The sequence below is a fragment of the Miscanthus floridulus genome, chromosome 16 (genome assembly GCF_019320115.1).
Source record: "Miscanthus floridulus cultivar M001 chromosome 16, ASM1932011v1, whole genome shotgun sequence".
Taxonomy (NCBI): domain Eukaryota; kingdom Viridiplantae; phylum Streptophyta; class Magnoliopsida; order Poales; family Poaceae; genus Miscanthus; species Miscanthus floridulus.
Window position 1 is genome coordinate 103730652 of NC_089595.1, and position 15511 is coordinate 103746162.

General features: G+C 42.2%; 1 protein-coding gene across 1 annotated transcript; it reads right to left on the minus strand.

Moving 5' to 3' along the window:
- Positions 1-1735: 1735 nt before the first annotated feature.
- LOC136514480 (beta-arabinofuranosyltransferase RAY1-like) lies at positions 1736-4206 on the minus strand. Its single transcript, XM_066508429.1, has 5 exons — positions 4074-4206; positions 3698-3953; positions 2873-3604; positions 2520-2766; positions 1736-2214 (listed from the first exon to the last, which is right to left on the minus strand). The coding sequence occupies exons 2-5, from the start codon at positions 3923-3925 to the stop codon at positions 1736-1738; spliced, it is 1686 nt and encodes a 561-aa protein (XP_066364526.1). The 5' UTR covers positions 3926-3953; positions 4074-4206.
- Positions 4207-15511: the final 11305 nt, after the last annotated feature.

Sequence of the window (15511 nt, forward strand, 5' to 3'; positions counted from 1 at the left end):
TTATTTTATCTTCTGCTATCTGCAGTCTATATACGTAGTCTTCCTCAGATGCATATAATTATGAGTTAGTTATTCTTTAGTTTCTCCTGTGCAATAATTTCTCACCATTCTGATCACGCTGTTCATGGTTAGTTTTATCCTGACTTGTCATTTTCTCACCATTCTTTCTGTGCAAAACTGAGCACCCGAACCTTAATCTATTTAGGTATTTGTATTCGCATCTGATCTAATTACAAGTTTATATATGTATTATGCCTAATAAATTCGCTTTTTTGCAAAATCATTGGGTGTACATGTGTACACCCATGTCCTTTACTGTGTCCGCCCCCGTTTCCTCCCGATATCCATGCTACACCGATAGCTTCATAGATGCTTATGTAATCTGTATTTCAAGAAGGATAGCAAGAGGCTTATGGATATGAAAGGACGGTTCACTGTTTAGGGTTGGATTTACCCTGGTGATTTTTTTTGTGTATGTAGGTTTTGAATTATCCACATAATCCTTTGCGATTTATTACTATTTATTAACTTGTGTACAAATTTTGCTTGCTCTACTGTTTGCCTGGTGCGAAGGGCGGGCCTGGTGCAAGCGGTAGAGTCTTACCGCCTGTGACCGGAAGGTCCCGGGTTTGAGTCGCAGTCTCCTCGCATTGCACAGGCGAGGGTAAGGCTTGCCACTGACACCCTTCCCCAGACCCCGCACAGAGCGGGAGCTCTCTGCACTGGGTACGCCCTTTTACTGTTTGCCTGGTACATTGTATTGTCTCACTTGAATATAGCAACCTTGAATTTTACCTCTATGAATTTTGATTGTATGCTTATGTTTGCCCTCTTTTTAGTTCCTTCTGCTACAAGTTTATAATCATTGATGGGGAAGGCAAAGCGTGCCTCAATCTTCATCAGGTTGGTTTCTGCAGCTGGCACTGGATTCTTCTATGTGAAGCGCAAGAATCCTCGGCGGATCACTGAGAAGCTTGAATTTAGAAAGTACGATCCCCGTGTGAACAAGCATGTTCTGTTTACAGAAGCAAAGATGAAGTGAGATCTTGTATCTCCGCAATACAGAACTGTAATAAGCTGTCAACCTTTTGCAATCAGAAACCTCTATGTCGTTATTGGACAAGTGATTAACGATTTTATGTGTTTTTCCTGTTGATTTTATTGCTCCAATGAGCTGCAAATGGCTAGTGTTTTATCATTTTGTTTGGGAAACTATAATCAGCTTTGACACAGGAAATCTGGACTTTAAAGAGTTCCATCTTTTACTTTCACCCCGCCATATTTTGTGAAATGATGCCATTTTTCTCTGAGCCCGTGAAGCGTTGTGATGCTCAGCTAAACACCAAACGAAGCTGTTGACTCTGAATTGAATGCTGAATTGCTTATTCTGTTCTGAAAATTACAGAAGCTTGGTTTTGTTGGAGTTGCATAGCGGTGGGTGTAAACACAATGTCCAATTACTGATTTTAGCTTGTAATTGCAGGAGTCGAATGGAAGTATCAAATATTGATCAATCCATCACATGATATGCGAATTTAAAAAGGGACGAGGGTTAGTAAATTAACCAGTCTACTAGGTACAAAAATTATACTTAATGTATATTCATTCAGATCCGCAAATATTTTTTTGCTTTTCTAGAGCAGGAATATTATCTGCCTAAAAAAACTGTATGAACATGATAGGGCGAGTGAACCGTATAACGATATGGCACATCGTCGGTTATGATTTGAAGCCATTAACTGTTAGTGTCCTCAAACAAATGGAATTGCCCGATCATCCTGAAGATACTTTTATCAGTCCATTCCTGCAAGCATTGCCTAGAGCTAGGATCGTAGTCCCACAGCCCAGATGACATTTGTCGGTGGAGCTTCTTTTTCCTCTTATTTATCCAATTGTTGTGAATGATGAAACAGCCAAGCTGTTTGCAAGTTGCACGTACATCATGCTTTTCCCATAGACCCTTGTAAGCACCATTGGGGAACAAGTCCCGGTTCAAGAACACCACAGTCAGGTTTGTGTTGGGCTCCAAGCATTTGTCGTCACTGATGCAGTTTGTTCCGTTTTCCCCACACAAGACATCGTAGAAACTCGGTTGCTCAGATAAGCCTGAATTGGTTGCATGTTTTACTATCATCTCCATTGCAATGATGGTGGCGTTGTCTGAGCGAGCAAAGTAAAATCCTGAATTCAATCGGCGTGGCAAATTTATTGGTCCTGTAAATAAACAGCCATGATGAGATGCAACAACAAATAGCAGGGTGCTTAGTCAAAAAAAATCAACAGGTCTGATCTAGGATATTTCTTTTTATCTATTCAGTATTGTTATGTCATATTTGCATTTCCAGGTTAAAGTTTCTGCCACAGACATTTTTAGGAACTTCGTGTCATGTAAATGAAATTAACTCTTGTTTATAGCTGGATTTGACATAATGCCAGATGTAGGTGTGCATTGTGAAGAGAAGAAAATAGGAAGAAACATAAGAAAATGGTAGTAACTAGTAATATGATCCAAACTTTACCTGTCTCATTGTATTCATCAGATTGTGCTCCAAATGTAGCAGGACCAAGAGAGTACAGGAATGGCATTGGATTGCCAAACCAATAAACATCAACATCACTCAATAGCACATTGTATCCCAGTCTTAATATCTCCAGAACAATTCGTGACTTCACTTTTGTCACTTGTTGAAAACACTTTGTTCCAAAGTGACAGTCATCAATGCTGACATTCTTTGGTGATAGTGGATCTATGAAAACAGGCAAACCCTAGAATTCCAATTAAAAGCTTGAGGTGGTCCGTGGTTTTGCAAAGTATAAAAAAGGTTAAATAACAGAGAGAAGGAGAGAAAAAGAGGTGACTGAAAATGATTACCTGTAAAATTGAGAATTCATATGTCTCATGGTCTAAGGCACATACTATAAAATTGGTAACTCTAAGATGACGCAAGTGGCAAACCCAACTCATGAGCATGTCCCTGTAACTTTTTCCAGCCACACCAAGGACAACGGACCTATTCTTATCAGCGACAAGCTCAAGAAGCATACCCAAAGAATATGGAAGATCAGGTGCTGTGGTCTCAGGAGAATAGCTGTGTAGATATCCAGATAAAGAAATGTTTTGTTTCTTCCATAGTCTATCTCCTCCATGGCCATTTCCTTCTTTACTGATGAAAAAATTTGATAATGTGAGCTCGTCAACTTTGCTGAGCATATAATCTTCAGACTGCTTTACCACTTTATGCAACATAGGAAAGTGTCTTGATGGTAATCGACAGCAATACGAGCCATAAATCGCAGCAAGATGACGATTGACACTGTACTCCCAGGATCCAGAAGGTAATCTGTTATTCTTACTCGAGGTCATGTCATGCATGGAGCTCAGACTTCCAGGATACAATCCAAGAACCAGACTGATTGCATCAAAGCAAAGCCTCATCTCAGACGATAGAACCTCGTGAGCCAGCCACCCATTGTGTATTCCTCTTCCATACAGAAAAGAAGGCAGAACTCCTGCATGTAAAATACTGCTTGGATTGTTCCAAGCCACAATCAGCCCTCTGTCAGAGCTCTCTGATGCCCACTTGTCAGCTGGAATCTCCTGCAACTAATGTAGACAGATAATAATTGGTCAAAATTACAAGCACAGAACATCTGAGAATGCATGTGTAGCATTGGTTTTAGATAGACGAAAAGGTACCTTTTTGAAGCTCACTTCTTTGCCATCTGCTTGTACCCAATGGCTTCCATTGTCAGCGAGCTGGTAATGGAAATCGGTGACGTTACGTGACAGAGAAACAAGGAACCAATCAGCATCAACCTTGCTGAAACGAGCCAGTGCGTCGACAATTTCGGGAAGAAGGACGATCTCGGCGTCGACGAGGACGCAAATGTCGGTGTCGGCGGCAGCTTGTGCTCTTGCGACCATCGAGTGGAAGAATGGCGTCCCCGTGAACCTAAACCAACCAAGGATGAAGACTGCAACTGAAGTCTCTGAACAAACGGGCTAGAGCGGCGAGCTGATCTTGGTGTACGTAAAAGATGATGATAAGGTAATGGGTCGTGTGAATGCGTACGCATAATCTATGGCGGAATCGACGGTGACCCGATGCCCGAGCCGCGCGGTGAGCGCGACGGCCTCAGGGCCGGCGCCTAGGAGCACGACACTGACGTTCCTCGGGAGCGCCAGCCAGGAGCGCACCGCCAGCTCCTGCCGCACTGGCGAGCCCTCCGGCGGCGGGCGCGGCGCAGAGAAGATCGTGACCCTCGGTGTCGTGGCTCCGCTACCGCCGGGCACGATCCCGCGGCTGCCACCATCCTCGTGGTGGCCACGGGAGCGCGCGCGGGAGGACAGGGAGGAGAGACAGAGCACCGCCGCGGCCGCGACGAGGAGGCACCCCGCGAGACACGAGGCGAGGTCGGCGACGCTGCCACGGAGCGGCCGGCGCCGTCCGCGGCGCGGGGGCGCGCAGCGGCGGTGCCAAGGGAGCAGCGGCATTTGGGCGCGCGCCGCGGCGGGCGGGCAGAGGAAGCATTGGAGTAGTTTTGTTTTGCTGGTTGGTGGGGCCTACCCGTCATTGAGATGAGGTCTGAGGAGTAAGACGCAAAGAAACCACAAAGACGTTAACCGAAAGCAAAGCTCTGTAAAGAGACACTGACGCCCGCGGCCCGCCTGGATGCACGGCGGCACGAGCGCCGCCGCCTACCCCACGTGACGACTCTCCCTCCTGGCCTGGAGGTCACGACAGACCTCCAGCACTTCCCGGCGGCGATTCAGCAGTGACCTCCAGCGATTTCCCCTTCTTGATCTTTCCCTCCTGATCTACAGCCTGTTCGGTTGGCTGGTTCATTTCGTTGCTGGTTCGTGAAGAAGTACTGCTAGCTGATTTATGTGAGAGAAAAATATTATTCCGGCTGAAAATTTACGATCATTTACGACAAACCACAGCTAAACGAACCCTCGTTGCTTCGTTTATCTCTCGACGGCAACCAGCCGTCCTGTTTTTCCCTCGGAAAAGGGTGAGAACTAGGGAAGCAAAGGGAGAGCTGTGCTGAATTTTTTTAAGCAACCACAGTGTTGTTGGAAAATAGTCCATTAGTCAAATAAATATTCAGTACATGGTGACAACATTGTGAGGATAGTTTATAGGAGAGAAATATCAAAGCTACCCATGGAACTATGGGCAGCCCACAACACAATAAAAACGTTTCTTTTTTACTGTACATCTGACATGGTATATTAAACAAACAAAGAGCCGTTGGTTTGGGAAACTAACCGTTCGGCGTTGGCCTCCTCTTCTACCATTCTTTCTTTGTTGAACCCCTCCTCATTCTCTGCCTATAAAACTGAATGAGCTTGCTGCTCAATTTCACCACCTGAGATTTAAGTCTGGAACGCTACTGCTTTCAATGGAACCCTCCCCAAAAACTTTTCAAACTTCATGAACCAAAACTCTCTAGCCCAATACTCAGAAGGTAGTAGCCTAATCTCACCTCCTACACCCCAATCATAGTTTGGTTGCTCGCCACCCATGGAGAAGGCCCTAGTGACCGTCGACAACTCGCGATGGAAGACGATGAGGTGTGTGCTCTTCTTTTCTCTTTGTATTCGCGGCGAGTCTATGCCCCCTCATCTTTGAGGGGTTGAGGGTTGGATTTTGCTCGGCTGTCATTTTTTTTCCTCATTGGGGGTAAGATTGCAAGACTGTTTGGAGCTCTCAAATCCTTCAAACTACAACATTTTTTTCTCATTGGAGATAGGAATTGGGGGTCGGTGGAGAAGCTCTAAGATGCTATTTGGTTTCCCTACGCCCTATACTCTAGCCTTATGAATGCGCAGACCACCTTTAAGCCAGGCTTGCTGGAAACGCGAAGGACGGACATTCCCAAGTTCCCAACTAGCAGGGTTGATCTACGCACCTGTTTAACGTTGCCTCACTGCCCCAAATCTTCACTGCATCGACTTCCTACTCCCCCACGCACGGAGATGGTGACTCTGTTGCCATGCAACCCGTAGATTTGCTCGTTGTGGTGATAGGCCATCACACCTTTTAGGTAGCGGTAGGGCACCATCACCGGGATCTGACGGCGCGTCGTTGTGGAAGCCCAGCAGGGTGGAGGCACAAGATTCGCCGCCATGTCGTGGTCATGGTGATTCAGGACGCGTGCACGCGAGCGTGAAAGCGAGGCTCCTGCACACAACGGTGTTGGCCAAGTCGCGCAAGATCGTGAAGGCGGGCTACATGAGCATGGCCAGTCGAGCCATTGCCGAATTGTCCTCTATCACCATTGAACCAACCTACATTGTTGGCAAATCAATCTTATCCTGTTATCCACGAGCGGTTTCCATCACCGCCAAATTGTCTTCCCCACTACCGAATCTATTGCCCTCCATCACCATTGAATCGTTCTTCTTGTTGCTGAATTGGCTTCTAAAAGGTGCTATTGGCTAGAGGGGGGTGAATAGCCTATAAAAATTTCTACAACAACACTAAGCAAAGATGTTAGATAATTATGAGGCGAAACGAGTGTTGCACTAGCCTACTAAAAATACAAGTCACTTACCACAATTCTAGTTACTATAGTCTCTAAGCACACAATGCTAGGTCACTACCACTAAGTTAGTGAGCTCTCAAAGACTAACTAAATAGCCTCACTAACCACTAGACCTGACATAAGCTAGCTCTCAAAACTAATTACATTAAAGAGCTTAGCAATACTAGGAAAGTAAATGTAAGGGTGAGGTAGTGAGGTTATACCGACGTGGCAAGCCATGATCAATCAATCAATCACAAGGGAACTAATGAAATCCTCGGGACAAGATGACACAATAATTTATCCCTGAGGTTTACTTGCTTGCCGGCAAGCTATGTTCTTGTTGTAGCGATTCACCCACTTGAAGGTTCACGCGCTAATAGGCATCACACGCCTAACCCGTAATCAGGTGACGCACAACCAACACAAGATGGGGATTCATAAGCTACGAGCAATCCACTAGAGTACCTTTTGGCTCTCCGCCGAAGAAAGGTCAAGAACCCCTCACAATCATCATGATCAGAGCTGAAGACAATCACCTTCCTCAATGATCCTCATTGTACCAAGCCCTCTAGGTGACAGCAACCACCAAGAGAAACAAGTGAATCCCGTAGCGAAATACAATCACCAAGTGCCTCTAGATACAATCACTTAAGCAATGCACTTGGATTCACTCCTAATCCCACAAAGATGATGAATCTATGATGGAGATGAGTGGGGAGGCTTTGGCTAAGCTCACAAGGTTACTATGTCAATGCAAATGGTCAAGGGAGTGAGCTAGAGCCGGCCAAACACCTTAGATAGGCATCCTCTCAAAATAGAGCCGTTGGCTCTCTGTTGCTTGCTTTCACGACGCGATCGGACACACGCTCACCAGCGTCCAGTCACCGGATGATAGCCACGTGTCCCTAGCTTTGAATTGTGCACGTCAATCTCCAATAGTCAATTTCAGCCTCACGAGCACTTAAGTGGTGACCGGATGCGACGATCAATAGACCGGACGCGCCGGTGCACAAAATGCTCACGAGCGCGCCCAAGCCATCAAATGCTGACCAGACGTGTCGCTCACTTCACCAGACACCGTGCCACCTCGAGTCAGATTGATTCCAGTAAGGGTCTAGAGAGGGATTTTACTAACCGGACATGTCCGATCGCGTGTGACCGGACGCACCTTAGCGTCCGTTCCTCTCTGGTCCGCGAGTTAGCCCAATGTCAGCGTACGTCAGCATTGATTGGACACTCCTCCGTTGCATCAGGTCACAAACACTGTGCAGAGTCCCATCATGAAGACCAAGCAGTGCCCCTCTGTGCCACTGACCGAACGCACCCAACGCTGAGTCCGGTCAGTTCGTGACCAGCGTCTGGTCAGTGCAAAACAGCACCTCCTCTTCTCCAACTTCACCACCCTTGCTCAAATGTACCAACCACCAAGTGTATCACCTTGTACACGTGTGTTAACATATTTTCACAAACATTTTCAAGGGTGTTAGCTCTCCACTAGACCTAAATGCATATGCAATGAGTTAGAACATCTAGTGGCACTTTGATAACCATATTTCGATACGAGTTTCATCCCTCTTAATAGTACGACTATCTATCCTAAATATGATCACACTCGCTAAGTATCTTGATCACCAAACCAAAAAGCTCATATCAAGTTTCACCTTTGCCTTGAGCTTTTTATTTTTCTCTTTCTTCTTTTCCAAACCGAGCACTTGATCACCATGGCCTCTCCACCATCACCATGACCTTCATTGTTTGCTCCACCACTTGAAATGTGCTTCTCTATTCTCATGATCACTAGAGCAAGTAGGTTAGCACTTAGGATTTTATCAATTCATCAAAACCAAACTAGAGCTTTCAATCTCCTCCTTTTTGATAATTAATGACAACCCTTTTCATAAAGATGTGAATTGAAATTCAATTGAATCCATGTTGCTTGCCCAAGCATATTTCCCATGTGTAAAAGGATTTAGACAAGTTTCATGAACCTAAATTGGTAGCATCAGCTCCCCCTACATATGTGCTAAGAGTTTGGATTAAAGCTTGCACATATGCATAAATTGGAATTGTGGGAGAATAATGTTTACCAAATGATGCTAAGGTATAAGAGATGGACATTTGAAGCGTGATACAAATTGGAGTGCACCAAATATACCATCCTTAGCACCATGGTTAGTTAGATACCATTTGGAATTACTTGCAAAACACAAACACTAGATACCTCGTGAGATCAACATTATATGCAAGGCTCCAGTATCACTTATGAGAACAAAGCAAGTAAGCAAGGTATATCTAACTATCACCTATGCATGCTAGTTTTTCATCCCATCAATCAATCCTACAACTAGCATACACCACACAAGTATGGGATTTTAATTTAAAACTTGTGCCATGCAAGCAAACATATGAAATACACATTCAAATGCATCAATCAAGTCTATGAGTTTGCTCTCCCTACTTGTGTACTCAAAATTTTAGTTGATCCCCTTACTTTGTCATATTTCTCCCCTTATGTTACCTCCCCCTATCTTTGTGAATTACTTCTTCTCCTTTATCATCAATGACCACAAAGGTTCAATTTTAGATAGGTTAAGATTAGCAATGTCAATCAATGGGGTGAGAATTATTTTCCAAATTTGGCTTAATCTAGATCACTTGCCAAAGATATTTAACTCGGTTTGATCCAAGGACAAGCTTCTTCACACCTTATTTTAAGGGTTATATTGACCATATTGAGTTAAACACTTATAGCTTATTTTCTAGATCAAACACTAGGATTGCAAGCCCACAAACATGTCATATGCTTCCACTAGATCAAATCAAGCATAGAAGCAATAATGGTACCATACAAGCATCAAATTTATTTGATTTTCATGAATGAGCATATAACACATGAGGAATGACTAGATGCACTAAAACATGTCCTTAGCAAAGATGTATGCATGCCAATCAACTTTTACCTTGGATTAGTCGAAGGAGAGACATGTCATATTAGTGGAGGTGCATCAACACATATTTGAGAAATCCAATATGTTCAACTCGTTCTTTAGCTTGCAAAAACCTTTTATCATCAAGTGGCTTGGTGAATATGTCGGCAAGTTAATCTTCGATGCCCACACTTAATTGAAATGTCCCCTTTTTGTTGATGATCTCTTATAAAATGGTGGCGGACATCAATGTGCTTTGTTCTTGCATGTTGAACTGGATTGTTGGTTAGTTTGATTGCACTCTCATTATCACATAGCAATGGCACTTTCTTGAACTTGATTCCAAAGTCATTCAAGGTGGCTTTCATTCAAAGAATTTGTGCACAATAACTACCGACGGATATGTATTCGACTTCGACGGTTGATAATGGAACACTATTTTACTTCTTTGATGACCATGAAATAAGTGATCTTTCTAATAGTTGATATGTGTCCGAGGTACTCTTCCTTTCAACCTTGCATCCTGCATAATCCGAGTTTGAATATCCAACTAGTTCAAACTTTGCTCCTTTAGGATACCACAAACCAATATTTTGTGTATGCTTTAAGTACCTCAATATTCTCTTTGTTGCCTTCAAATGACTTTCTCTTGGTGAGGCTTGAAATCTTACACACATGCGCACACTAAACATGACATCTGGCCTTGATGCAGTCACATAGAGTAGGCTTCCAATCATAGAGCGATACAACTTTTGATCCACCATGTTGTCACTTGCATCACTATCCAAATTGTCATTTGTTCCCATTAGTGTACTAATAGCCTTTGCCTTATTCATGACAAACTTCTTGAGCATATCTTTGATGTACTTGCCTTGATTCACAAATGTACCATTCTTCAATTGCTTGATTTGAAGACCAAGAAAGTAACTCAACTCTCCAATCATTGACATCTCAAACTCATTAGCCGTCATTCTTCTAAACTCTTCACAAAAGTCTTGATTGGTTGATCCAAAGATAATATCATCAATATATATTTGCAACATAAACAAGTCCTTGTCAATCTTCTTGATAAAAAGAGTAGTGTTAACCTTTCTCATAATAAACCATTTAGAGAGTAGGAAATCCCTCAACCTCTCATACCATGCTTTAGGTGCTTGCTTCAAGTCATACAATGCCTTCTTCAACTTGTAAACATGGTTGGACTTCTTGTCATCTTCAAAACCAGGAGGTTACTCAACATATACTTCTTCATTGATGTAGCCATTGAGAAATGCACTCTTGACATCCATTTGATAGAGCTTGATGTTATGGACACAAAGCATAGGCTAGCAAGATTCTAATTGCTTCCAATCTAGCAATCAGGGCATATGTTTCTCTAAAGTCAAGACCTTCAACTTGTGTATAGCCTTGTGCTACCAATCTTGCTTTGTTCCTTACTACTATCCCATCTTGATCTTGCTTCTTTTTATAGACCCATTTGGTTCCAATCACATTGTGGTTCTTTGGTCTCTCAACTAACTCCATACTTGATTTCTTATGAAGTTGTTTAATTCTTCATACATAACATTCACCCAATCAACATTCATCAAAGCATCTTCTATCTTCTTTGGTTCAATGGATGACACAAATGAGAAGTGTTCACAAAATGATGCTAATTTTAATCTTGTTTGTACACCTCTAGAAAATATCTCTAATTATAGTCTCCAAAGGATAATCTATTGTAATATTGGTTGGTTAGAGTATTGGAACATTGTTGCTTGCACTTGCTTACTCATTGGATTGAGATGATGTACTAGCCACTTGATCTTGCACATTGTTATGAGATCCACTTGTACTTGTTTGAGTTGTATCATCTTGCATATTTGAATTAGAGAGCACTTGCACTTGATCATCTTCTTCATCATTCACTTGCCTAGGTCTCAATTCACCAACATCCATGTTCTTCATGGCATTTGAAAGTTGAATGCCTCTAACATCATCAAGATTTTTATTCTCATCTTAGGAACCCTTGGTTTCATCAAATTCAATATCATGAACTTCTTCAAGAGTATCATTTGCCAAATTCCAAACTCTATATGCTTTGCTAGTAGTGGAGTAACCAAGCAAGAATCCTTCATCATATTTCTTATCAAACTTATTCAATCTAGTGCATTTCTTCAATATATAGCATTTGCAACAAAAAACCTAAAAATATGCAATGTTGGGCTTTCTACCATTCAAGAGCTCATAAGGTGTCTTCTCTTTCAATGGGTGACAATAGAGTCGGTTGCTACAATAGCAAGCCATATTGATTGTTTTGGCCCAAAAGGATTGACTCACATTGTACTAACTAAGCATAGACCTTGCCATATCAATGAGTGTTCTATTCTTCCTCTCAATAAGGTCATTTGATTGTGGAGTATACTTGGCTGAAAATTGATGGCTAATTCTAAAATCATCACACAACTCATCAATTTTAGTGTTTTTGAACTCACTACCATTGTCACTTCTAACTCTTTGATGGTTGTTTCAAACTCATTGTGTATGCCCTTGATAAATGATTTGAAAATTACAAACACATCACTCTTGTCCACTAGAAAGAATGCCCAAGTATATCTACTGTAGTCATCCATTATCACAAAAGCCATATTTGTTACCACTAATGCTAGTATATTGTGTTGGCCCAAACAAATCCATGTGCAGCAACTCAAATGCTTTGCTGGTGCTCATTATGCTCTTCTTAGGATAGGTATTTCCAACTTGTTTGCCGGCTTGACAAGAGCTACAAAGTTTGTCCTTCTCAAATACCACATCTTTCAAGCCTCTAACTAGATCATGCTTAACGAATCTATTCAATTGTTTCATTCCAACATGACCAACCCTTCTATGCCATAATCAACCCATACTAGACTTAGTGAACAAGCATGTTAACAATTGAGCTTCACTAGCATTGAAATCAACCAAGTATAGATTCTCATATCTAAAACATTTGAAGATCAAATTAGAGCCATCTACACTTATGATCTCTACATCATCAACTCCAAATATGCATTTGAATCCAAGATCACATAATTGAGTCATGGATAAGCTCTCAACTAGCAATACATTGGATATGCTCAAGTCATTGGATATTGCAATCTTACTAAGTCCTTTGACCTTGTCTTTGCTATTGTCACCAAATTTAATACTATCATAACCATTGATATCATTGGTGTTGATTGAGTTGAATATTCTTGCATCATTGGTCATGTATTGAGTACACCCACTATCAAAAACTCAATGCCTTTCTCTGGCTTTGTAATTGACCTACAAAAAAAGATCAATTCTTTTTAGGTACCCAAACTTGCTTGGGTCTTTGAAGGTTAGTTACTAAGCTTTTTGGCACCCAAATAGCTTTCTTCTTCAAGCCCACAATTGGAGTACCAACAAACTTAGCATTCACACCATTTGCACCCTTGGTAAGCAAATAACAAGAATCAAACTTAATTGAGGATACATTAGTGTTCTTGTTCTTGTTCTTGCAATATTGCTCTATATGCCCAACTTGCTTGCATCTATTGTAAAATCGACCATTGTTCTTCACAAAACTACTCTTGTGAGGAGCAAAGGCTGCCTTGCCTTTCTTAGGGGTATAGCCCAATCCTTCTTTGTTGAGAGAAAATCTTTGGCTACCCAAGCACTTTAGCAAGTGGGCCTCACCACCATAGGCATTGCCTAAGGCGCGAGTGAGCTCATTGACCTTCTTCTTTAAGGTCTCATTTTCAATCATAAGTGAGGCATCACAAGTGAAATCATCACTCATAGGTGAAGTGGTAGTGAATGATGAGCTACATGAAGGGTTGGCAGGAGCAACAACAATAGGCTCATATAAAGATTCATCAATTATGTCACATGTTAAGCCTATGTCACATGTTACTACCACTTTCTCATTTTGCTTAACAAGAATGGAATGAGCCTTTTCAAGCTTAGTATGAGCCTTGCCAAGCTTCTCATAGGCATCCTCTGGCCTCTTATGAGATGCATTGAGCTCATCAAAAGCTTGCTCAAGGGCTTTTAGTTCCTTATGCAAGTCTTTGTATTCCTTTCTTTTGAGATCAAAGTGAGTTTTAGCATCTTCAAGCATGTCAATTAGCTCATCTTTAGTGGGTTCATCATCATTATCACTATCACTTTCACTCTCACATCCATCATCACAAGTTTGTACCTTAGTGGTCTTAGCCATGAAGCATGTCGATGGAGTGTCGAAGAGAGAAGGCTTCTTATTAATGGCAATGCTTGCAAGAGCCTTCTTCTTGGTGGTCTTGTCATCATCACTTGAGAAGGCATCACTATCCCAAGTGACCACATATGAATCACCCTTCTTCTTCTTCTTGAAGGTCATCTTGTCCTTCTTCTCTTTATTTTCCTTCTTGCCCTTCTTTTTGCTCTTCTTGTCATCATCTTCATTCTCACTATTGTAGGGGCATTGGGCAACAAGATAATCATTGCTACCACACTTGAAACACCTCCTTGCTTCATCCTTGTTTCTTGAGGATGACTTCTTCCTTCTTGCATGATAGCCCTTCTTTATCAAGAATTTGCCAAATCTCTTCACAAAGAGAGTCATCTTCTCATCATCAAACTCATCAAAGCTTGAGTCTTCATCTTCACTCGATGAATCTTGCTTTGCCTTACCCTTGGATGATGTGACCTTGAATGCCACACTCTTCTTCTTCTCATCCTTCTCATTATCATCTCTATAAGTGTCATCGGTCATCACATCTCCCAACACTTGGTTTAGTGTCATGGTGTCCAAACCACTCCTCACTAGAATAGTGACCAATGTCCTAAATCTTAAGGGTAGACATCTCAAGAACTTATGAGAAAAGTCCTTGTCCTTTACTTCTTCACCAAGTGCCTTGAGATTATTGACTAGCACTTGGAGCCTATGAAACATCTCCGGCACACTATTATCATCTTTTATTTTGAAGCTAGCAAACTTCCCCTTGAGGATATATGCCTTGGCACCCATCACCGCTTGTGTGACCTCAAATGACTCCTCCAACTTCTTCCATGCCTCATGAGCTATCTCAATGTTCTTAATTTGCTCAAATGTTCTCACATCCAATGCATCATGAATGGCATTAAGAGCAATGTTATTATTTTGGAGAAGCACTTCTTCGGCCGCGGAGGGATTCTCTGGATTTGCTATCTCAATCTTGGTCTCCATCACCTTCCACACATTCCTATTGATTGACTTGATATATGTTGTCATCTTAGCCTTCCAATAAGGATAATTTAAGCCATCAAATTGGGGTGACTTCTTGGTGCTGTTGATTTAAGCCATGTTGACACTAAAGGTTGTTAAGCCTCAAATCATGGTGACCACGGCTCCGATAAAACTTGAAAGGTCATAATGGCTAGAGGGGGTGAATAGCCTATAAAAATTTCTACAACAACACTAAGCAAAGAGGTTAGACAATTATGAGGCGAAACGAGTGTTATGCTAGCCTACTAAAAATACAAGCCACCTACCATAATTCTAGTTACTATAGTCTATAAGCACACAATGTTAGGTCACTATCACTAAGTTAGTGAGCTCTCAAAGACTAACTAAAGAGTCTCACTAACCACTAGACCCGACACAAGCTAGCTCTCAATACTAATTACACTAAAGAGCTTTGCAACACTAGGAAAGTAAATGCAAGGGTGAGGTAGTGAGGTTATACCGACGTGGCAAGCGATGATCAATCAATCAATCATAGGAGAACCAATGAAATCCTTGGGACAAGTTGACACAATGATTTATTCCCAAGGTTCACTTGTTTGCCGGCAATTTACGTTCTTGTTATAGTGATTCACCCACTTGGAGGTTCATGCACTAATAGGCATCACACATCTAACCCGCAATTGGGTGCCGCAAAACCAACATAAGATGGAGATCCACAAGCTATGAGCAATCCACTAGAGTATCTTTTGGCTCTCCACTAGGGAAAGGTCAAGAACCCCTCACAATCACCACGATCAGAGCCGAAGACAATCACCTTCCTCCGCTCGACGATTCTCGCTGCACCAAGCCGTCTAGGTAGCGG